General features: G+C 43.4%; 3 protein-coding genes across 3 annotated transcripts; all 3 read left to right on the top strand.

Moving 5' to 3' along the window:
• The first annotated feature begins 13063 nt into the window (after positions 1 to 13063).
• Positions 13064 to 17483, top strand: LOC127299082 (probable E3 ubiquitin-protein ligase RHY1A). Its single transcript, XM_051328977.2, has 3 exons — positions 13064 to 13294; positions 16516 to 16721; positions 16812 to 17483. The coding sequence occupies exons 1-3, from the start codon at positions 13142 to 13144 to the stop codon at positions 17251 to 17253; spliced, it is 801 nt and encodes a 266-aa protein (XP_051184937.1). The 5' UTR covers positions 13064 to 13141; the 3' UTR covers positions 17254 to 17483.
• Positions 15057 to 15436, top strand: LOC127299083 (uncharacterized). Its single transcript, XM_051328978.2, has one exon. The coding sequence runs from the start codon at positions 15095 to 15097 to the stop codon at positions 15434 to 15436; it is 342 nt and encodes a 113-aa protein (XP_051184938.1). The 5' UTR covers positions 15057 to 15094.
• Positions 17484 to 20888: 3405 nt separating the features above from the next.
• Positions 20889 to 23621, top strand: LOC127299081 (probable protein phosphatase 2C 78). Its single transcript, XM_051328976.2, has 4 exons — positions 20889 to 21430; positions 21740 to 22107; positions 22908 to 23144; positions 23240 to 23621. Exons 1-4 carry the CDS (start codon positions 21136 to 21138, stop codon positions 23531 to 23533), a joined length of 1194 nt encoding a protein of 397 aa, XP_051184936.1. The 5' UTR covers positions 20889 to 21135; the 3' UTR covers positions 23534 to 23621.
• Positions 23622 to 23827: the final 206 nt, after the last annotated feature.

Here is a 23827-nt window from a genome sequence, read left to right as displayed (position 1 = left end):
ATTAATTGATAAAATAAGGAGGAGATTAACTCAATCTAGCCAAGTGGAGTTTTAGACTTAATACCTATTGAGAGATTGTAAGTACACCATAAACCTTAGAATAACCATTCCTTTAAAAGAGAGCCCAAGCTATGGTGTTGCATTCAAGTAGTTGAGGCCACACTAGAATGTGTGAGAGAGAACTATCTATATACCAGATGATTATATCATCATTGATTAAGTAGAACCCTAACGTAATATCTCAGGCATTCTCCGGGGGTATAATTTTAGAGGCCACCATAATAGTCCATCCTAGCGAATAAAATAGAAGTCTATACCTTAGTTCATCAAGACAATGCTAGATCATGGAAGTGAGAAACCCATTTAATGAGAGATACTTTAGGAAACCAAACCTTGATCATTATAAATTAAGTAATGATCATAAACCCTAAGAACTTGAAGTAGAGATATTAAGAACTAGTTGATCATGCCTAATCCATGATCATGCTTTGGTGATATGTGGGAATAAGTTAAAACCTAATAGGATAAGTAGATATCATTCACCACATGAAATTATAGGGAGATCAATAGTAAGCAACCCTAGGCTTATATCCTAACTTTAACTTGTGAATCACTTGGTGATCATAAGTAGAATCCTACCATACCTATATTTCATAAAACAAAGAACCCAAGAAAACCTTAGAGTAAAACTCCATATTTATTATGGTGAGAAACCATTCATCCATAAGACCAAAGTTAACTATAAAAAGAACTATAACCAAAGTAGTTAACTTAATGATAAATTAAGGATAATAATAGTTAATTGGTAGAAGATAAAACCAATTCTCAAATCCTTAGTAATTAAATGAGCACAGAAGCAATTAAGAAAGTAACCATATTATCTTGGTTAGGGGAGATTAACCCTAGTACATGAAATATGATGTCATCCCATCTCCATAACCAGAATTGCAACCTCAATAATATCTTATGCTTGAATTCATGAACATAAGAAACCTTGTGCTACACTTTATAATTAAAATCCATAAGTGGTGATCAACCACTTATCATTATGACCAAGACCAAACCCTGATTAGAGTAATACCTACTCTAAGTATTTCAAGGTGTTATTAAAATAATAGTACAGATAATAAACTTGAAATAGAAATTAAGATAAACCTCACAAGACCTTAACAAGCAAGTGCTCACATAAATTCATGTGTAAGTGACCAACAATCTCAAATGAGAGATCAAGTCCCTAGTAACATTTTAGCACATGAAATTATGCCATCCAAATCACTCTCTTATTTGAAATTCATAAATAAACATTATTTTGGAGTTGTTTCTTGCAAGATAAAAACCAAATAAAACCCTACATATCATTAAGTAAGATCAACAACCATTGGGAAAGTAATTTGGATATTTCCAAGGGCAATATTCCAACTAATGCATATATGGTTATTTAATTCAAATCCCAATAGTAATTAATAAATCAATGCTCTAGTATTCCTATTGAATTTTATATTACACTACAATAATCTTTAAAGTATCTGCAGTGCCTTGTACTAATATTTGTATGACTCAAATAAGCAAGACCTGCAAAATAGATTTGAATTCAAAACTGAACTCAAAAACAGAATTGAAAACAGAAAATAAAAGAAAAAGAGAGAAAACTTACCAGGCTCACCTGACCGTGTAGCCCACGGAGCAGCCCACGCTGCAGTCCACCAAGCAGCCCAGCCGCACCAGCCCAGCACAGCCCAACGAAGCCCAGCCCAACTTACCTTCACGATATTTCCACGCGAGGGGGGTCATCGTCTTCGTCCATCCCGGCAAGCAGCTCGGTGGAGGCACCACGGCCACCGGCCGCGCCAAGATGTGCGCCGCTGCCCCCGAACGCCTATAAAGTCCGCCACGCCGTCACCGGAAACCCTAGCCCCTTAATTCCCCTATCTCTCTGCTCCAATTTCTCCCCATGCCGTAACCCTAGCTCGCCGGAATCCACCTCGCTTCGCCGTTCCTCGTCACCCCTAGCTCCGGCGAGTACCCTGCAAGCTTCTCCTCGACGCTCTGATCCTCCCAGACAAAGGAATCGGTCGCGGGTTCCCGGAATCGACCGCTCCGACCATCTCCTGTCCGCCCCGGCCACCGTCTCCATCGACCGTGGAGTCGCCGTCCGGCCAGCCCTGCCTCGCCTGAGCATCTCTACGCAACGAGGGTGAGCTCACGCGTCTCCCAAGCCCCTAATTTGGTCCCAGCATGCCCTGTAGCCTGCCCCCGCCGTAGGCCGCCGTGCGCCGCCGCTGTTCGCGCTCGCCGGAGCTACTCCGGCGACCATTAGGGAGCGGCGCCGCCACCTTCTAGCTCAACACAACACCGCGCGTCTTCCCTGCTACTCAGGTTGGGCGCGGGAGCCCCGCATCGATGCCGTCGTCGGCAACTGGCCGTCGGCCGGCCACTTCCCTGGCCACGTCTGCCATTTTGACCCAGTCAAGGCCACCGTGGCAGCTGATGTGGCATTGGCCCACTCGTCAGTGGCTGTGTGTTAGCTAGCCCGGGTGTGTTTAGTAAATTTCGTTTAAACTTAAATTGCATTAAAGTGCTGAAACTTTGCAAATATTTATAAAATTCATAATAACTCCGAAAAATGAAAATAAGATATCAAAATTCTTAGAAAAGTAAACTCTATCCAATAAAAATATAATATGAAATTTTTATTTTTAATAAAAATTCAATTATTTAATACTTGTTAATTTAAGCCTTTTCTTTTAACTCTAAATGCAATTAAAATTCAGAAAATTAAGAAAAGTGTCTAAAATAAATAAAAACCAATAAGTAAAAGAAATAAAACATTAAAACTATTTTTCTTTATTTATTATTTATTAATTCCTTAATAAAGGGAATTAAACCCTAATTAACAAATACCTTATTTATTAATCCATGAAAATTAATAAAATGCCTAATCTAGTATCATTTTATTTTAAAGTTATTAATCAGATAACTATATGGTATATAGCAAACCCTAATTCCATATTGAATGATATTACAACCCTATCCTTTCATGTGATTCCTAAAACCCTAATTCCATTAGGAACACTAGCTCCATTATTTTATGTGTGAACCCTAAATAAGTTCAAACCCTAAAACCTAGACATAACATGAGGTTATGTACTTCCTTTTGATCCATAGAACCATAATTAGTAACTAAAGACATATCCATGTCCACATAAAATGTAGAACCCTATCACTACCAAATTAGTATTCCATTTATACATACCCATCAAACCTAGATAATAAAATAGGGTCAATTAAGTCTAAACCCTAGTTCCTAGCATAAAGATTATCAACCTTACTCATACCTAGCTAGCATCACACCAATGTGATGAACCTCAGGAGCAACTATGCCAAATCCTGAGCATTACCTAACCATACTCCACTAAACCCTACTAGTGTTGGATACTTACCAACCATCCTATTTTAGGAGCCAATTATTCCTTACTTAATAGAACCAACAGTAAAACCTAGACCACCTCAACCCTAATTGTCATACTTCTTATTATTTAAGAAGTATGTTCTTCAAAAGTTATTCTTTTGAAGTAGATAAAGAATTATCATCAACCCTGCTTATAAGGACCTATAAACCCTAGCCAGCTATCACCAACAAGGTATACCAACCTTGATAGCACCCATGTTTAATAAATTACCTAAGATATGCTTACAACCTTGTTAGGATACATCTAATGCTTACTCCGGAAACTAGTTGAAACCATAGTACACCATAGAACCCCACAAACCTAGTTATCATACTTGTTCTTTATTAAAGAACATGTTCTTCAAAAGTTATTCTTTTGAATTATATAATAAATAATCATCAACATGCATTATAAGACTTAAAATTGACAACTAATGTTTACTTATTATACCACTACTATTCCTTGAGTGTGTATGATTATTATTATGAAATATACCACTTGTTTACGCTTCTAAGATAACAAAACCCTAATAAGAACCTTGTTTGTGGAATCACTCTAAAAGTGCAACACACCCTAAACAAATCATTTCAACTCACTAATCCTAAACCATCGGGGTTAGGTCACGCTTAGAGCGATTGCATCTCATACTTATGCATTATTGCATCGTTGCCAATCTTTTAAACATCGTCCTTACCGGACGATGATGCTATTTCAGAATTTGGAGTTATTGCGCACCGAAGACCTTGACTGCATAATCTTGCAGTCAAGAAAGGAAAGTTCATCGCTTGCTCATGTCATTTGAGTATTTTTACCAAATTACTTGCAAAGTACTATACTTATCACTCTTGCATGAAAATCAAAAGTGCTATTTTCATAACTATGAATATGACTATGTGGTGGGCAATGGAACCATGGTATGTGTTGATATGGTGGAGGTTCCATTGCAAGGGTTTATATCCATCTAGGATTAAACAACAAATGTCGTCCAGTGATTCTTGTGCCGTAATACCCGTGTTAACCATAAGATCTGGAATGGGACGGAGTAGTCAAAAGTGTTTCCACCTCTCGTTCATCAACGGATGCGCTTTACCGTAGACACTTGTATCTGTCGGGGGCAAGCGGTAGGCTGGGGAAGCCTGAAGTTCCCCACGGCATAGTCCGTAGACACTTGTCGCCCGAGGAACAAGCGGTAGGCTGGGGAAGCCTGAAGTTCCCCACGGTATTGCGGTCTATGATGGGTTGCAGCTACCGGCGTAGGAGTGTATGGTAGAGCCCAGCACTGTTGTCGTGGTCGGGGCCCAGCCTTAATTGGCGTAAGTGAACCGGCGTGGACCCAGGGTCGGGGCATGCAACAAAGGGTGGGTGTTCGAGGTAGCGGAGGAACATGATTGACTAGGACCTTATACCGGGCCTCACACCAAAGGAAGTGTGGACGGGGAATATGCCCGGTTGGCACCAAGGTTAAGATCTCTTATGGGTAAAGCAACACACCTCTGCAGAGTGTAACGAACTGTGACTAGTCACTCCCTGTTCCGGGATATGGAACTGCGAACGCTGCCGGAAAGGAACTCCATGAAGTTCTAGTCAACCGGTGAAGGCTGACGGACATAGCTCTTCAGAATAAAAGCAACCTTTTGAAGAAATGATTACAAAAACTTGCATTGCCTATGACTTTCTGGTCTATGGCTGTAGCTAGTGCATTAAACACCTCTTTCCTATAATGAACTTGTTGAGTACGCTCGTACTCATCCCACTCTTAAATCCCCTGCTTAGATATGGAGGCACCGAAGGAGGATCTACAGTGCAACTCGAAGACCGAGGAGTCAACAACTACTACAAAGGGACATGACCCTGTCAGAGGAGTCAAACACCACATCCAACAAGGAGAAAACATAGATTAGCAATAGAAGGGAACTAGCTTCCTAAACTTAGCTCCTATTTAGCTAGAATCTGTTCATAGCCTCTGTAGCTAGTTAAATACTCTACAAATAGAGTTTGTGTTAGGTTTAGACAACGAGTCGTTCTTCTGGAGTTTATTTGCAGTTTTACCTCATTGTAAAGTAGGAGGCTGTGATGATCTTATGTAACAGAGTCAATGTTGTAATTCTATAGACATACCTTGGACCCGCATATGTTTCTGTTGTACCACTCTGAGCGATATAATACTAGTGGAACGGTGTTTCATTGGTGTTATATCAGACTTGCATACTACACCATGCAGTGGTATGCCGGGTCACCACACATTGCCCTTAAGCTTTTCTTTCTCTAGGAACTGGTTAAAATTGATGGAGGGGGCGCCATGATCTACAACATATTTGCAAAGAGTTTAGACTAAGTTTATGATAAATTGAGTTCAATTTTAATTCATAAATTAACTAGGTGAACTCCCACTCAAAACAACATCCCTCGCGTTGTCTTAGTGATTACACGAACCAAATCCACTACACCAAGTCCGATCTTCACGAGAAAAGATGTAGCTTCAAAGGCGAACACTCAAAGTGTTCATCATATCATTCATATGACTCATGCTCTACCTTTCGGTATCCCGTGTTCCGAGACCATGTCTATACATGCTAGGCTCGTCAAGGCAACCTTAGTATCCGCGTGTGCAAATCTGGCTTGCACCCGTTGTATGCACATGTAGAGTCTATCACACCCGATCATCACGAGATGCTTTGAAACGACAAGTCTTAGCAACGGTGCATACTAAGGATGAACACTTTATTATCTTGATATTTAGTGAGAGGGATCATCTTATAATGCTACCGTCGCGATCTAAGCAAAATAATACGCATAAAAGGATTAACATCACATGCAATTCATAATGTGTGATATGATATGGCCTTTCTTCTTGTGCTTTTGATCTCCATCTCCAAAGCACGGACATGATCTCCATCATCACCAGCATGGCGTCAAGGTCAGTGGCGCCGCTTCATGGTTGTCCATCACTTATAGCTACTATAACAACTACTTGAAATAAATCTATTACATGATGAATAGACACGCAAGTCTTTAACAAAAATTAAAGACAACCATTAGGCTCCTGCCGGTTGCCATAGTACAATAATGAACATCTCATACATCAAATATAATCATCATCACATCATGGCCATATCACATCACCAAACCCTGCAAAAACAAGTTAGACGCCTCTAATTTGGTTTGCATATTTTACGTGGTTTAGGGTTTTCGAGTAAGATCCAATCTACCTACGAACATGAACCACAACGGTGATACTAGTGTTGACAATAGAAAGTGCAAATTGTAATCTTCACTATGGTGGGAGAGACAGACACCCGCAAAGCCACTTATGCAATACAAGTTGCATGTCAAGCGTGGAGCAAGTCTCATGAGACGCGGTCATGTAAAGTTAGCCCGGGCCGCTTCATCCCACCATCCCGCAAGATGCAAAGTACACAAACTAAAGCAACAAAAACGTGGCTCTGGTACCACTGATGGGGTTCGTTGCATAGAAAACAAAAATTTTCCTACCGCAAAGCGAATAAAACCAACAGATCTAATCTATGGAACACCCAAGATCCAATCTACTAGATCTAAGCAACGAGATGGAGATGAGACTAACCCTCGAAGATTCCAAAGCCTACGAGATTAATCTCGTTGTTGGTGTAGACGATCGTCCCCGGTGCTGCAATCTGGCAGCACTTCCGTACTCGGTCGCACGTATGGTGTCGATGAAGCTCCTTCCTCTCCCGTTCCAGCGGGCAGCGGAGGTGTGGTAGATCTCCACGGAATCCCAGCAGCACGACGGCATGGTTATGGTGGTGGAGAAGATTTGCTGCAGGGCTTCGCCTAAGCCTGCACAGCGTATGGAGGAGGAAGAGAGGGAGGCGGCTAGGGTTGGGGAAGAGGTGGTGTGGCCGGCCACCCCCTCCCCTCTTTATATAGGGGGAGGGGCCGGCCTAGGGTTTACCCCTGGCCCCACCTCCTTCCTTGGCCGGTGCCCCAAGGGGGGGAAGTCTTCCCCCCCAAGTCTTCCCTTTATCTCTTCGTTTAAACCATTTAATCTTGAGATAAATTCTATCTCTAAATTTAAACCATTTAAAATTAGAGATAGATCTTATCTCCAAGAGGGGGGCCGGCCTGGGCACACATGTCATTGTGGGCAGGCCCCACTATACCATGTGGCGCCTATGTGGCCTTTCCCGAGGTGGTGGGCCCACTGGTGGCCCTCTAGAACCTTCTAGAAGCTCCGGTCAAAACACCGGACTTTTTCCCGAACCCCGGAATTTGACTTCCCTTATATGAATCTTATTCTCCGGACAATTCCGAACCTCCTCGTGATGTCCTGGATCCCATCCGAGACTCCGAACAAAAACTTCGGACTCCAAATCATATTCCGAATCTACTTATGCGACATTGAACCTTAAGCGCGTCACCCTACGGTTCGCGAACTATGCAGACATGGTCGAGACTCCTCTCCAAGCAATAACCAATAGCGGGATCTGGAGATCCATAATGGCTCCCACATATTCAACGATGACTTAGTGATCGATTGAACCATTTACATGCGATGCCAATTCCCTTTGTCACACGATATTCTACTTGTCCGAGGTTTGATCATCGGTATCTCCATACCTTGTTCAACCTCGTTACCGACAAGTACTCTTTACTCGTACCGCGGTATGTCATCTCTCATGATCCAATCATGTGCTTGCAAGCTAATTAGACGACATTCCACTGAGAGGGCCTAGAGTATATCTATCCGTCATCAGGATGGACAAATCCCACTATTGATCCATATGCCTCAACTCATACTTTCCAAATACTTAATCCCATCTTTATAACCACCCATTTACGCAATGGCATTTTATGTAATCAAAGTACCCTTCCGGTGTAAGTGATTTACATGATCTCATGGTCGAAGGACTAAGGCAACTATGTATCGAAAGCTTATAGCAAATTGAACTTAATGACTTGATCTTATGCTACGCTCATTTGGGTGTGTGTCCATTATATCATTCAAATAATGACATAACCTTGTTATTAATAACATCCAATGTTCATGATCACGAAACCATGATCATCTATTAATCAACAAGCTAGCTATACAAGAGGCTTACTAGGGACTCCTTGTTGTTTACATAACACACATGTATCAATGTTTCGGTTAATACAATTATAGCATGGTATATAAACATTTATCATAAACACAAAGATATTATAATAACCACTTTATTATTGCCTCTTGGGCATATCTCCAACAATAGGATCCCAAAGTCTAGCCTAGAAATGTCAATGTGCCCCAGCACAAAGTCGTTGAGGATGTGCAAAATGCCATGCTTCACCTGGGCGGCCAAAAATGTTTGAAGAAACCAACAGGGAAACCGTCCGGACCTAGGGCAGTGTCTGTCTTCATATCCTTGACTAAGGCCTCAAGCTCCAATTCAGAAAAGGTGCGCACTAGGTTACCGTTTTCCTCCTCGGAGACCCGGTCATCCCCTTCCCAGGTGGATGTCGCCAACCACATACCCTTGGGGTTGTTGATCCGAGAAGGTTCCTGTAGAACTTGTAGATGTGTTGCTGGATGAGTTTAGGGTCCGTAATAGTTCCATTGACGGTGTTGAGCGCATAGATACTACACTTCCTTCTTCTCCCATTTGCCACCGCATGGAAATACGATGTGTTTGCATCTCCATGGAGATCCCACCTGACTCTGCCACGTTGACGCCAATGTTCCTCTTCCACTCTGTAGATGTGTAGGAGCTGCTCCTCCAAGTGATATCTTGAGGCCCAAGCATCTTCATCGAGGCCAGTAGGGTTAGCCAGGACATCAAGGTGGGCAATCTGATTTAGCAGGACAGCTTTTGTGGCCTTGGTATCCCTGCCAAGGTTCTGGTTCCATCCTCTCAGGTGTTGGCGAAGCCCTGTAGACATGAAGTTCCACCAATCTATAATGTCTCTACCCCCCACCTTGGTCAGCAACTTCTCCCAAGTTAACTGTACCAACGGAACGAACTCCGGGCGTTCGAACACCTATCACGACTATTATCACGCTACAGTCCACAAAGCCAGGCACAAGGCTACAACGGAAAAACACAACTTGAAGCACCCCATTCAAGCCCTTGAACAAGCACATAGGGACGTGCAGGAGGGGAGGTTCTACCCCGAAAGAGAGAACGACGAGCTGACACGCGCGCTTGGGAACAAAGAACACGGCGGACGAAAACGAGGCAAAGAAGGCTTCGTTCCGTGGAAGTATGGCTTTCCTCCGGAAAGAAAGAGATTTCCTGATAAAAGCCATGCGAGGAGAAAGGCAAAGGAAGCAGCCCGCATTGCATCCTTAGAGAATTCTGTGAGCGTCCTTCAAGTCATCGTTGCCCAAGTAACCCAAATACTTACAACCCAGATATCTCAGGGGCATCATCATGTATATACTGCATTATTCGATGCTATCGTCCCGCTGCAATCTCAACACCGGAAAACAGCGTGGCTTCCACTCAGCAGGATAATGATGAACAGGTGATGGAGCCTCCTTGCTACGCCCCCCCCCCCCCCCCCCGTGGATGATCTCACAGAGAGCCGTCCTTGTGAGTTGCATGTAAAATGTGTCAACCTATCCATCAAGGCGGCGGTCGGCAATGTCTTACCTACAAGAACTTACCATTGCCGTCTGGTCCAAGATGGCTATGTTGTTGTGATGGTGGATGAAGTGATGGCAGGATATGAGTCGTTGCTCCTTGAGCATCCTGCAAGTGAAGATGGGGAAATCAATGAACTGGGAGAAGCCCTTAGAACCACCGTTCAATGGCGGAAGGAGCACATTGTGTTTTCAGGTTTGAAGCCAAGCAGGCCACCTCCAGCTCATTCTCCGCCACCTCCGCCGCCTCCGCCGCCTGCGCAGTCTCCTCTGCGTGATGATTCTCCTCTGAGTGATGATAATTCTCCTCCGCGTGATGATTCTCCTGTGCGTGAGCAGTCTCCTTCGGCTCCGCCGTCTCCTCCGCGTGACAATACTCCGCCGCCTCCTCCTTGTCAGGGAGACTCCACCAAGTATGCAACCACCTAAGCAAAAGAGGAAGAGTATCGCGGCAAGTATTAAAGCTATGAAGAGATCATCATCTCCGAAGAGGTCTAAGACTCCAGATTTGTTCCCATATGAGATGACTAATGAGCAAAACGATGCAGTCGCAGACGCCGAGCTCAAGGCGTTTCTTGCGCCGAAGAAGCCTCCGCCAAAGGTGTATATAGCACCGAATACAATGAAGCACTTTGCCGAGACGAGACAAAAGAAAGCTGAGTTGACATGTGATTATGACCGCTCTCTTGGACAGTCCTCTAGAGCTAGGAAAGCGAAAAAAGTTGCCCAACTCGGAGAACAGGAAAATCAATCGCTACCCCCCTTCGTCGTGCACTCCTATGATAATCCAGAGACGGCATCGATGATCGAACGGGCGGCTAGAGATCTTGGAGCAGATGTTCGGTATGAAGATTACTATCCAACGACTGAAGTCAGAAACAAGTATCAATACGGAAAGGATCTCGTCGAACCTGGCGAACTCGCACGTCTAGTGACTCAGATGCGAAGATTGCATGCATGGTACCTCACGGTGGGAGTTAGAGATGAGCATTACTTCCATGGGAAGGAGGAGATAAACCTTGAGTTTGAATAACTATTTCAGTTATTCAATCAAGACATCCTCGACAAATCTATCATCAGTTGCTACTGCCTGTAAGTGATTTATTTTTGTAATTAAGTCTGTAGCTCAGCTCATTCATTTGCACTAACAATTATCTGATATATTATGCAGAATGAAGATGCTCGAATTCAAAAGAGGCGATCTCTATGACATCGGGTTCATTGACCCAAACACCGTTCAAGTTACGGTTCGACGATACGCCAAGGACACAGAGGACAACTTGCTAATGTTTTTACAGAAGCAAGCAAACAAAGATGAACTATTCTTTCCTTACAACTTCAAGTGAGTGTTATAATTGTCTTACATACATTCGATGTCGCTTACTCGATGTGAAGTCTAAACAATCCGGCGAGTTATGCGTGTACAACTTCCACTATATTCTCCTAATCATTAAGCTTAAGAAAGGAGTAGTATTTGTCATGGACTCGAAACATAAAGAACATGGGGAATGAGTGAACATGGCTGCCCTGCTCCAGAGGTAATTTCAATCAATATCGTATCAGCATCTTCATCTGTTCTCATTCGATGATATCATCAACTAATCAATAACTCATTTACTCTTTTTTTTATTTGCCGGGCAGGGCTTGGAAACGGTTCATCAATACTGTTTCGGGTAAATGGAAATCGGAGCTTACATAAGTAGTACTATATATATATAGCTATGTCCGCGAATCTCTTTGATATTTTGTTTCAATACCATGCTTGATTATTAGTTTTATCAAACCATTTTTTCATAAAGTGTTTGAAGCAGGAATCCGGAAATAACTTATGTGGATACCACGTCTACAAGTTCATTCGTGAGATGACTTGTCGCAGGGACCCGGACGAGGCTATATCCGCCATTCGTGTACGGGAACAATATTTCACAATTAATCTTATTTTATTACCATCAATTTTATTGAGTTCCATTCATATATATTGATCTTCTTTTTTTAATTTAGATGGAACGCATCATAGGATCACATACGAACAATTCAAGAGGAACTTGCGGGATTCTTTCTTAGCGAGGCCATAGCTCCAACTGGAGAATACCATCGGCTGTTCATATATATGTCTTAGGGATATGAATAGATATGGTACCTTTGGTCCCGGCTTTATATATTGTAAACATGCATTACTTTTACTGTATTTCATGACGATGTCTATATATACATGACGATGTTTGTGGTTTCTTGAATGATGTATAAATTGCAGAATTGAATAAATAATATAAAACCCTAAAACTCTGCCGCGGCAGAGAAACGGCCAGTTTTTCGCTGCTCCACCCTAAACCTCTGCTGCGGCAGAGAAACGGTCATTTGCCGTGGCAAAGACCCTCCAGTCCCGGTTCGGCAAATTTCGTTGCTTTCGTGGGTCAGCGAAATATTTTTCCTGATCGAGTCTCGGTTCCAGATCATGACGGCTACCAACTTGTGTAATGGCTGCCCCTGCAGGTTTTGTAAAGGTGCACTAGCAAAGCTCACTGCTGTGAGTGAAAGTATATGAAGTAACCGTAACTTTCAATTACGACCAAAGCAATCCATCGTGCTCAGATCAGACCCATTGGCATTTTCCCGGGCAGCACCATAAACAAATCGCGTCACCAAATATCGCAGCCATCAAATAAACAGATCGCTTTGTAAAAATATACAAAAACGTCTTGTTCAGATAGCAACAAATAGATTACAGTGAGTTAGTAACCATCGTTGGACCAAAGAGGGCGACTGTTCCAAGTACCACCAGGATGTCACTCCTCTGCTGTTCCTGCAACTCACGTCCTTTTCATCAGCTGTTCATCCAACCGTCCATTTTCCCGATCAGACGGCGCAACAAAAAGTCCTCAAGAAAGTGTGGAGAAAAAAATCCAACTTGATCGAGCGACCTGAGAAAGAAAGATAAACGGCGCGACACGTAAAGAGAACTGACGATGCTGCAATAAGTAAAGCCACTGGTAGTAGTAGTACTAGGGGAGTGCACTCTTCTTTATTCTCGAGTCCAAGGGAGAGAGAAGCAGGTGGAGCTGCAGCAGTTCGCCACATCTGCATCCTCCCCTGCATGCCGATCGCCTCCAAGCTCCTCTACTTCCAGCGCCGCCCCTCGCCGGCGCCGCCGGACCCGCCGGAGCCCCCCAAACCTCCCCGCCGAGCCGCGGGGCCCCGCCGCCGCCGCAGCTCCGCCGGCATCTCCCACCACCATCACCACAAGCCGGTCAGTCACGCCGTTAAATCTTGTTTCTTCCCTTCCCTCCCTCACTGCCGTTTCCTGGCTGAAATTGCCTGCGCTCCGTTACGTTTTTGTCTGGTTTAGTTTCCTTTTTTGAGCTTCAGTTACCGCGAATTATTTGCATGTTCCGGTGAGTCCGGAAGATACGGATTTGACCGGCGGAAATACTCGATAGTTTTAGGCCGTGATCTGGGGGTGCATACTGGATGGGTGCTCCGGAAAATACTGCGAATTTCTTGGACAACCTAAACTGGGTAGGGAAAGTGTGCGACGATTTTGTCTAGGATGGGAACACCATGGGGCCAGGGCACTTCCTATCAGTCAGTAGTCAAGATTCAGGAACAAGGTGGGTAAACTTCATATGGTGTACTACCTACAGGGAGGACCAGCAGTCCAGCACCTGAGCACCCTGATCCAATTAATTCAGAGGAACTACTGTTACAGCTAGATTTTGTTTCCAGATCAGGGAGGAGCCACCGTTGCTTTTATGGGACTAAATGACATGAAGGCCATGTGGAATAGTGTACGGATTGCTGGGAATTGAGGGTCCGGAATCGAGATGAACCAAGGTGTAAAAAGAGTGACCTGTCGTTTTCACTTTCAGAGTGAATTCCACTTTTTATCCCAGCAATTGTGCATCTGTGACACATATTACCCGTTTTAGTGAAATTCTACCGGAATTCACCATCTAGGAAATTTTTAACACGGTCTTGCCCCGATGTTAGCATTCTGCATGTTTTGTTAGATAAGACTGCGCCGGCATGTTAGGTTGATGTGCCGCAACAAAATTTGTAAAGATTTGACGGTGTCATCGATAATCATGCCAGCCTTCTCTTCACCACATATATATGTTCCATTCCTTGTCGCCGTCCTCATATTTTGTGGGGAAATCTCAAGCTGGTGCCACAAAATCTTCATGTACCCAAACCAAAATCTGACTGTTCAGTCTTTTCCATAGTGTGTAGAGTTTGTGGGTGCAGTGAATTTTACTGAGAACCATAATGTGAAGATGGAGCCAGAACATACTGAAATGATCTTTCCGACAAAATGAGGAACGACTAATCTATGGTGGAAAGTTGAGTGGGCGCATGGCTAGTTCTTTTGAAGAGCTATTTTGTGACATGGATGAGTTGTGGTCTTGTGTATAAATGAGTATGCGGAAGATTTAAGTGACGTAAAACCATCGAGGAAACTTAATAGTCCTTATCTCTTTGATTGATCCCACTAAAAAAATCTGAGTATCTGCTAATTTTCTGAATGTTTATTTCTGAAAGAACCGGCCATTTGGTTAGCAAGTGGAAACCATCCTCCTCCATCCAACAAATACCGCAATTTTTCATGAAGACCAACGTCCAACCCCATCTACTCCTCTCCGTACATACTATTCTGGTGAACTGGTTTGCGCATGCAACTAGTTTCAACTTTACTTCTGGACAAAGCCGCTGAGGCAAATTCTTATGTTTCTCTTTCCTCACCAAAGCAAGGAATGGAAGTCATGATACAAGGACCACTCGTTTATCTCTCCTTGAGAAGATTCAGGATGACCATCCAGAATAAGTGACAAGAGTTTTGTGGTGTCTCCTCAGAGTTAGGAACAGCTAGATCGCTCGAGCTCCACCATGCATGCAAGCCCAAGAACATGCAGACCTGTAGGCAAACATGTCCTTAAATTCTTCATCACTGCCGGCACCACCTTGATTAAGTTCCCTCTCGATTGCCTCGCAAGATTATAATCCGCGTATAAGAAACTAAGCATAGTTCTTGCATCATCATCCGGGTGCACCGATGACGGCGTATGTGCGCACATGGCTGGTGATGGCGGCGCTAGTATGCACGCTAACCCTGCTGCTGCGCTCAGCGGATGCGCAGGCGGCCGCCGCTCCATCGCTGTCATCGTCATCACCGGCACAGAAGCCCAAGTGTGTGCCCGGGCCTGCGACACCGTGCCGTGTGGGCGCGTCCATGCGCGACCCGGAGAACCAGGAGGAGGAGGGGATGTTCAATGTGAAGGCGAGGGCACCAAGCGGTGCAGGAGACACAGACAGCGACGATGACTACAGTGACCCCGACCAGCCCAAAGACCCTGACCAGCCTGACGATGACGACCTCGTTGTTCTCGGCCACTGATCGATACGATAGACGGGCTGGTCCAGCATGACCGCTCATGCTTTCTGCTAGATTTCTTTTTCAGATTAGGGATGAGCTACTGTTACCTTTATGGGACTACCATGAAGGCCACGTAGAATGTGCAATCTCGCTGTAAGGATTTGTTGGGATTGAGATTAACCAAGGTGTAAAACAGTGACCCATGTTCTATATATTTGTGTGCCCTTTGATCAATCTCTGTCTGCCTACATATTCGGCCCACTCACAATTGGTCAGTGAGTTATAATGTTTGTGTTGTATAATACCTTCTTGTTAATGTCTTCATGAGTGATTTTTTATTTTATTTTTTCAACGAAGGGACAGTCTTGTATCTCAGCTGGTACCAGAAAAAAATTCCAGTCTTTTCAAGATAGTGTAATGTTTGCGGGAGAACATACTGTTATGATGGAACCAGCATATACTAGAATATTCTTTCCGTGAATATGAGGTTTGACTAATCTGTGCTGGAAAGTTTAGTATGGGCATTGCAATGATAGTTCTTTTGAAAAGCTATTCCGTGACATGGATGAGATGTAGGCTTTAGTATAAATGATTACGCGAAAGCTTTAAGTGGCCGGAAGATATTGTGGAAACTTGTACCAATCTCTACGATTGCCCCCACTAAAAAATCTCTATGATTGTTGATTTTCTGAATGTTTATTTTGAAAAGAAGCAGCCATTTGAGAATATAATTAGGTCGGAAATTCCTAATGTTTGATCAATTTCTACCAAGTGCCAACATACTTACTAGATTTCCCATCATCTAGCAAATACTATTTTGGACATATCTCAGCTAGTGTGAGATGAACTTTTGGTTCCTATTCTATGCCCGTGGCTTAAGCAAAATTAGTTACATATTTGTAGCATCTCGTATTAATGCCATAAGTTGGCTGCTATTTCTTACATGTCATTTGGCTATTTTCAGGCATGCAACTAACCACTTTCCAGGCAGAGAACAGCGCAATTTTATTTTCTATGTTTTCTGTTATGATGATGATAGTTGTGAAATGTTCTTCAGCAACTACCGCTTTGTTTCTAAGATCTTTTATTTCTAAAATCAGGGTCAGGAACTTGTTCCAGGGAATCAAAGAGATGGTGCTAAGCTTGTGGGATGTTCTGGAAACAAAATAGAACATGTTGTGGGCACGGGCTCCGGCTCAAGGCTAAACCATAGTGTATCAGATCATGGACGGCTCCCTGATGCTGTTCAACAAGCTAGAGAAAGGCTTCTTCAGAGGCTTAATAGTGTAGACTTGTCTGGAAGAAGGTCTGCAACAAACTGTATCACCTTGTTGTTCCAAGTGCAGATTTTGAGCTATATTCAGTCACATTTACACATGTTCCTCAATTGTTTCAGGCAGCAAAACACTCCATCCTTCGAAACTATTTGGGCTGGAGTACTACCTCATCCTGCTGACACTGATGTCTCTACCACTACGGATAGCGAACTTGGTAGCCTGACCACTTACTTCCAGTCCAGTGTATCCATCGCCGCCTGCAAAGTCCAAGAAATCTTTGTAGAGCCTTTCAGCGCCATGGATAAATGTATGCCTGTCACGTCATGCATGGAACGGGTCCCTGTGATGCAAGAAACAGCCTGCGAAGACGCGGGAGAAGGTGAGAGTGTGTCACCTTCACCAGAGTGCTCGATATGCCTGGAGAGGTGCGGTGATGCGGACGGGCTCATGGAGCTGCGCTGCAAGCACATCTTCCACTCGGCATGCCTAGAGCGGTGGCTCCGGTCCCACGGCGACTGCCCCTACTGTAGGGCTACTGTGCTCCGAACATCGGACGAATAAGGAAACTGAGGGATGACACCTAAATTATGTTACTGCTTAACCTGCTCTGCAAGGACCTTTTTAGTTTTTTTTCTAGTGAGGCGATGATACCTTGCGGTGTCTGTTGCTGTATGCGGCTTCAGCAGTTACTTGTTGCAACTGTCTGTTTGATCTATGTGAAACTGGCTCCACGTGAGAGGACAGCCAGTAAGCTAGCTGAACTACTGTCTACTGAACTTTTGCTCTTCTTATTCACAAATCTTCGTGTCATGTTGGTCTAGACTTGTAAGAGAGTATCACTCGGCTAGCTGAACTATGCCTACTGAACTTTCCTTTGCTCCATTTGACCATATGGTTTAAAGAACGATGCAGGTCATATCTGAACTTCAGATTATCTGAACATTGCAAGTGTGTGTATCCCTGATGACTTCAGTGAGCAATTTATTGGACATCAGCATTACTCCATTCGGGTACGAGCATACTACTCTGACTACAGGTGCCCTTAGTAGCGAAGGAGAGAATGTTATTCATAATATCCATCAACCCATCAGATCCTCACTTCCTCACGGTTAAGAAAGGATTTAAGCAGACTGTATAGTCGTCTGTTTAAGCTGAAATAGAAAGATCTAAAGTAAAGCCATCTAACCATGGTTGAAAGCCTGAGCAAGATTTCCACTTTGTCCTAGGATAAATATGGCATTATGGCAAGTTTCTCTTTAAGTTTCATCTTGCTGGTGTAGAAGTCTGGCCTGGTGCCTTTGAAAATGTTAGATGCCCACCTCTTTAGGTGCTACCGTACTTCCATTGCGTGGTTAGATTACTAGAAGTCACGAAAAATCCTTCTTTTGTAAAAAATCAGACAACGTGCATAGTGAATATCTATAGGGTCGTTCTAACTCTCAGTCAGACTAAAATTTTCTTTAGTTCAATCGATTTAGAAAGATGCAACTCTGGTTTACTAAAAAGTGCAAATTACACTTTTCACTAAACTGTATTTGTACTTTTCTAAATTGATTGAGACTTTAAAAAATCGGCCGGCCGAGAATAGGAAAAACTCATGCCTATAATGCCAGGGAAGTTTCAAATATGCGTTCAAACCAAAATGCTAGCTACATTGCTCATATTTTTCCTTTTTTACCTCTTTTCCATACCAGGCATTTCTGAATCCGGGTGTAGATGCTCCTGGTTAAATAAAAAATTCAGAAAAATAGCAAAAAAAATTGAAAAAATCTGAAAATTTTGAACAATGAATATGAACCAGAATATCCGGAAATATACATATGTATGTAATGGCCTGTGCAAAAAAGACAAATCGGAGTGATGTAAGCAACAAATTTAGATGTTTCAAACCACATTTTGTCTTTTTTTGCATAGACCACTACATATGTCTTTTCTTGGACATTTTTGGTGTACGGTTAGGACACTTATTTATGTTCATTGTCTAAAAATTTCAGATTGTTTCAAATTTGTTTGCTATTATTTTTGTTTTTTATTCAACTAGGAAATCTACACCCGAGTTCAACTAGTTTTTCGCCTCTTTTCCTCTCTTTTCTCACTATCCTTCCTCCCCCTCTGCTGCACCCCTGCCCATTAACTTTTAGCCTATGAACAGTGGGAACAGTAGCCCATTTGCCTCTTTGGAATTGGCCCAGAGACCTTCTCTTGGTCTCTCCCCGCAGCCCATATGCCCCAGGTTGTCGGCCCCACCCTCCGCCACTGTATGACTTCATTGTGTTGGTTTAGTCATCAACTCATCATTGGTTTTTTACTATCTCCTGGTGCTTAACTGTCTTTTTACAATCTCAAATGGTTGACCTTAACAATGATTTTTCTAATAATATGTAAAAATATTAAAAAGATACATAACATAAAGAATTTGCAGTAGAAAAAATATACATTCTTGCATACCTATTTATATGCTTTTACAAATTAGCACACGATAATAATATTGGTCTTTATGCATGTGCGTAAGACACGTATAATAGTTGGTAAGATGGTTTTTCCTTATGCATTACACAACATCTAGAAAAGACAAAAGGATGGTACATATCTTTAGCTTGAACTCCTAAAATTAGGAAGTGTTTGAGATTAAAATAAAAAAATTGTGAAAAGATAAAAAAAGATAGATTATCTTTTTCTTATTATGAGACCATTTCTTAGTTAAAATAAATCAAATCTCCCGTTTCCCCTATGGCAGTGATAAAGACACATCGAAAAGTAGAAATAACTCTAACATTTAATAAATTCATGAATTTATTTGAGAATCTCAAAAAAAATCTGAAAAGACATACATGTGCATATGGATGTGTAATATATCCTTACTAATTTTTATCAACATTATCTTTTCATCTATGATCTACACGCGCAAGAAAATGTAGAGCAAAATAGAGTTTTTTTTACCACAAGTTCTAAGAATCACCTATTTAATTAATTAAATTTTAGATATATGTAGAACACACACACATATATACACTATGGTGTCCCTCTTAATTTACCTACATATATACACCATGGTATCACATGGTGCACCCGTCATTTACCTACATACATATGCATCTATGAAAGAGAACCAACCTGAGATTGGGTGGTTAGGAGGGTGGTTGTACCCCCAACCCACCAGAGTTCAAACCCAGGTTTGTCATCCTCGTCAGTGTTGTCGGCCCCTGCTTGCGAAGATGGTAGGGAGAGCTTGTGTTGGTTTCGGAGGCATGCGGGATTCGTGCAGGCTTGCTTTGCTCGTCTTCCTTGGTGGGGTGGTGAGCAAACTAGCCGGCGTGTGCTCTATGGCGGTCAAGCGACCCACACCCATCACAATGACACTAGGCCCCTACCAAGCCAAGCTAGGGGGACAACCACAATTCCATATTCCAAGGGACCTTAGAGGTCTTAGAAGATCTTGGGTCATCTCTTACCTAAGAGAAATCAAATATATTTCTATAAGATGGTACCATTAAATATGATTTTTGTATATTGCATGGATTAGATGGTATCATTGCACATCGAAAAGTGGAAATAGTTCCTAAGCTCTAGTGAACTCCTTGAATCTAAAACAAAAAAAACTGAAAAAAAAAGTATCCATGCACATACAAAGTTTCTTGGGGGTGCCTTTTCAAGTGTGATCTACACACAAAAACAAATATGCAATGCGATTTATAGTTAATTTTTTTCCCTTATGCAACCACACAATCTATCCCTTTTACAGCTAGCAAATTAGTGTTATGTTACTTAACAAAAATACAGATATGTAGAACACATTTACATGTATCCTTAGAAAAATATTAAAGCTTTAAAAATAAATATTTTCCGATTTCTAAAATTTCAAGCTCCCTGAAAGCTCAGCTAAAATGTGGCACCCATTACACATGCCCTAAATATACTTTGACTTGGCAGGATAGATAGGTCTTCCTGACTTTGACCCTTCTTATACGACCTGCCGGTCGACACACGATCATCACCACCAGGCTGGGCCCACAAGATGCGGACGCGTTGACTAGTCAGCGTCCGGCAGCACGTCCACGTGTCTCTGGAGCCGAATCCGACGGTGCGCCGTCGCCACTGTCTTTTAATGGAACTACCCGCTCCCAACTGCCAACTTCCAAAGGAAAAGCTTCGCTGTGAAGCGCTCCAACAATAGCATAGGAAGAAAAGAAGGATAAGAACTGGATTGATCGATGGTTTTGGGGCTGTTTGGTGGGAAGAAGCAAGCGAATCCGCGTCCTGTGGATGGTGGCAAGGTGAAAGCTTCGATCTTGGGAAGAAATTTCTGTGGAGGTCGTGGAGGAAGCTGCCATCTTGTTTGCGAGATTTTTGGAGCCGCCGTTGCGGAGGGAGGGAGGAGAAGGCCACGGCGATCTTGGCGAGAAATTCGGGGTTGGAAAGGGATAGAAGGAAGAGAGGCCCGCGATGCTGCGTTGGCTGGCGCGTCCGGCGGAGCGCTGCCTGGGCCGCAGCGCCTGCGGCTGCGGCGGCGGCGGGAGCGGTGACGGCGGGGGCGGGGACGGGCTGCTGTGGCATGCGGAGCTGAAGCCGCACGCCTCCGGGGAGTACTCCATCGCCGTGACGCAGGCGAACGAGAGGCTGGAGGACCAGGGCCAGGTGGTGACCTCGCCGGCTGTCACCTTCGTCGGGGTGTACGACGGCCACGGCGGTCCCGAGGCCTCGCGCTTCCTCTCCTCCCGCCTCTTCCCGCACCTCCACAGTGAGTGCACCTATAAAATTAACTCCATTTAATCGCCGAATACGCCCATAACCAACCATTGCTTAATTGCTCGATCTTACCCATGCTTTTCTGTTTAGATTTAGCTTACACTTGTGTAATTTGGTGATTTGGATTACAAATCACTTATGTAGTTTCTACACATGTTTGTCAAAGTAACCAGTGAGTTTTGATCCAAATGGCATGCCAGCCTATTGTGATCGTGGTTTTACACATTTTTTATTCTGAATATGTTCTCTAACACACATTTAGACAGCTAAACAATGTAGTGCTCTATCTGAACCATGACAGAGTTCTCAACTGACCAAGGAGGCATGTCGGCAGACGCGATCAAGAAGGCGTTTCGTGCTACCGAAGAGGAGTTCGTGCAACTAGTCAAGGGTTCATGGTTAAAACGCCCAAAGATCGCCACGGTCGGCTCATGCTGCCTCGTCGGAGTAATCGCCGACAATGCCCTATATGTCGCCAATTTAGGCGATTCCAGAGCTGTCCTTGGCCAAAGAGGACCTAATGGCCGGGGGGTGGTGGCTGAGAGGCTATCCAAGGACCACAATGTCGCCGACGAGGAGGTGCGGAAGGAGGTCAGCGAGCAGCATCGTGATGATCCGCGTATAGTTGTCTTGGCCAAGGGAGTTTGGCGGATTAAAGGCATTATTCAGGTACCTATAATTTATCATGATAGTTTGTATTCTAATGGTACATTTCTTTGTATTCATTGCTGTTGTAGCTTTATTTGAGAGACACTGGTCTCCAACATTTTTTGGTAGTTAATTACCATGCCAGAAACAAGGATAGCATTTCCGCAAGACAGTTCAAAATGGCATGCCGCAAAACAAACCCAGAGAGCCTCAACATAGTTAGATGGCCTAGTCCTAGTCTCTTCATTGGCCACGCTTGATGATCGCTTTAGAATCCATCCTGAAATTGATAAGCACTCAAGGTTCTAGGAAAGTTACATGCTGATCTCCCATGTGCTAGCTTTATGTCATGAGACCTTGAATTTGTTACTCGGATAAAGGCTATCCTCCTGCCTTGATTGGTTTCATGTTCAACATACACCGATGCATCTGTTCTCATATCATAATATAGATTCCAGTGTTCTTTTGCAAAGCACTCCTTGATCTAATACGAACACAGGAATATATTCTGTTCGACAAAGTCGGCAACCAGAATTACTTGTGCAGTGTGGCAAACCCATATGCTAAAGCTATTTTCTCCTTTTTTTTTTTTTTGTATTTTCCAAAGCAGATAGTTAGTCGATCTAGGTGTACACCGCATGATCTAAGAAAAGATATCACCAGTTGCCTGCATGAATAATCATCACTCTGCTTTATAATGTTCCTTAAAAACTTCAAAAGCAGTTCAAGACAATAAACCTGCTTTGATTTATATATAGTAACAATCATGAGCCACTCTTTGGCCAAAATGGACATCATTTCCCTGATGCTTTCACTTTCAGGTTTCCAGATCAATTGGGGACGTGTATCTGAAGAAGCCTGAACTTTCCAGAGACCCTCTATTCCAGCAACATGTGTGTCCTGTTTCACTGAAGCGGGCCGTCATAACAGCCGAGCCATCGATCAAAATACGTCAGATACAACAGCAGGACCTCTTCGTAATATTCGCATCGGATGGTCTGTGGGAGCAGCTCACTGACAAAGCGGCGGTGGATATCGTGTTCAAGAATCCAAGAGCGGTAAGCAAAGTTTACTTATCCCCCGTCAACCGGAACCGTTGTAAGTTGTTCCGTTATGCAGAGACTGATACATTTTGTGTGGAAAATGTGCTCAGGGAATAGCGAAGCGTCTGGTGAGGGCGGCTATATCTGAAGCCGCGAGGAAGAGGGAGATGAGATACGCCGACATGCAACGGGTCGAGAGAGGGATCAGGCGGCATTTCCATGACGACATCACAGTCGTGGTGGTATACCTCGACAAGCACAGGCACGGCACGCAACCGAAGATAAGTAACTTGAACAGTTTTAGGTTCACCAATGCACCAGTGGACATCTTCTCCGACGGCTCGGATGAGCCTCAGCACCACCCCCAAAGGCTGAATCATGCAACCAACGGTGCTGTGAGCTAGTGTTGTGTCTTCAAGAGGAGGGTAATAGATAGTGAAAAGAAGATGAAATTTTCTTTCCAGGCACATAGAGTGAGCTAAATACATCTTTTAGAAAGAGGACCAAATGTGGGATGCATTCCCAGGTTCAATATTTTGCTTTCTTTTTGTACATATATTGTGTGTGTATATAATCAAACCAATCCCCAGCGAATGTCTCATCTCTAGGTAAGCTGATGTTTCTGGACAAGAATCTCGTTGCACTTTTGGACATACTTTGGTCATCAATAAGGATGAAAGATCAGATTCCCCAAGAGA

Source organism: Lolium perenne, chromosome 5 (assembly GCF_019359855.2).
Source record: "Lolium perenne isolate Kyuss_39 chromosome 5, Kyuss_2.0, whole genome shotgun sequence".
Taxonomy (NCBI): domain Eukaryota; kingdom Viridiplantae; phylum Streptophyta; class Magnoliopsida; order Poales; family Poaceae; genus Lolium; species Lolium perenne.
The sequence above is the reverse complement of the archived record's forward strand: the minus strand, read 5'-3'. Positions and strand labels throughout refer to the sequence as shown.

Excerpts from the sequence above, each read along its gene's own strand:
- LOC127299081 (XM_051328976.2), top strand. The coding sequence starts at position 21,136 with ATGCTGCGTTGGCTGGCGCGTCCGGCGGAGCGCTGCCTGGGCCGCAGC. Across the intron at positions 22,108-22,907 it reads GGATTAAAGGCATTATTCAG|GTTTCCAGATCAATTGGGGA; the intron begins GTACCTATAATT and ends TTTCACTTTCAG. Across the intron at positions 23,145-23,239 it reads TGTTCAAGAATCCAAGAGCG|GGAATAGCGAAGCGTCTGGT; the intron begins GTAAGCAAAGTT and ends AAATGTGCTCAG.
- LOC127299083 (XM_051328978.2), top strand. The coding sequence starts at position 15,095 with ATGACGGCGTATGTGCGCACATGGCTGGTGATGGCGGCGCTAGTATGC.
- LOC127299082 (XM_051328977.2), top strand. The coding sequence starts at position 13,142 with ATGCCGATCGCCTCCAAGCTCCTCTACTTCCAGCGCCGCCCCTCGCCG. Across the intron at positions 13,295-16,515 it reads ACCACCATCACCACAAGCCG|GGTCAGGAACTTGTTCCAGG; the intron begins GTCAGTCACGCC and ends TTCTAAAATCAG. Across the intron at positions 16,722-16,811 it reads GTAGACTTGTCTGGAAGAAG|GCAGCAAAACACTCCATCCT; the intron begins GTCTGCAACAAA and ends CAATTGTTTCAG.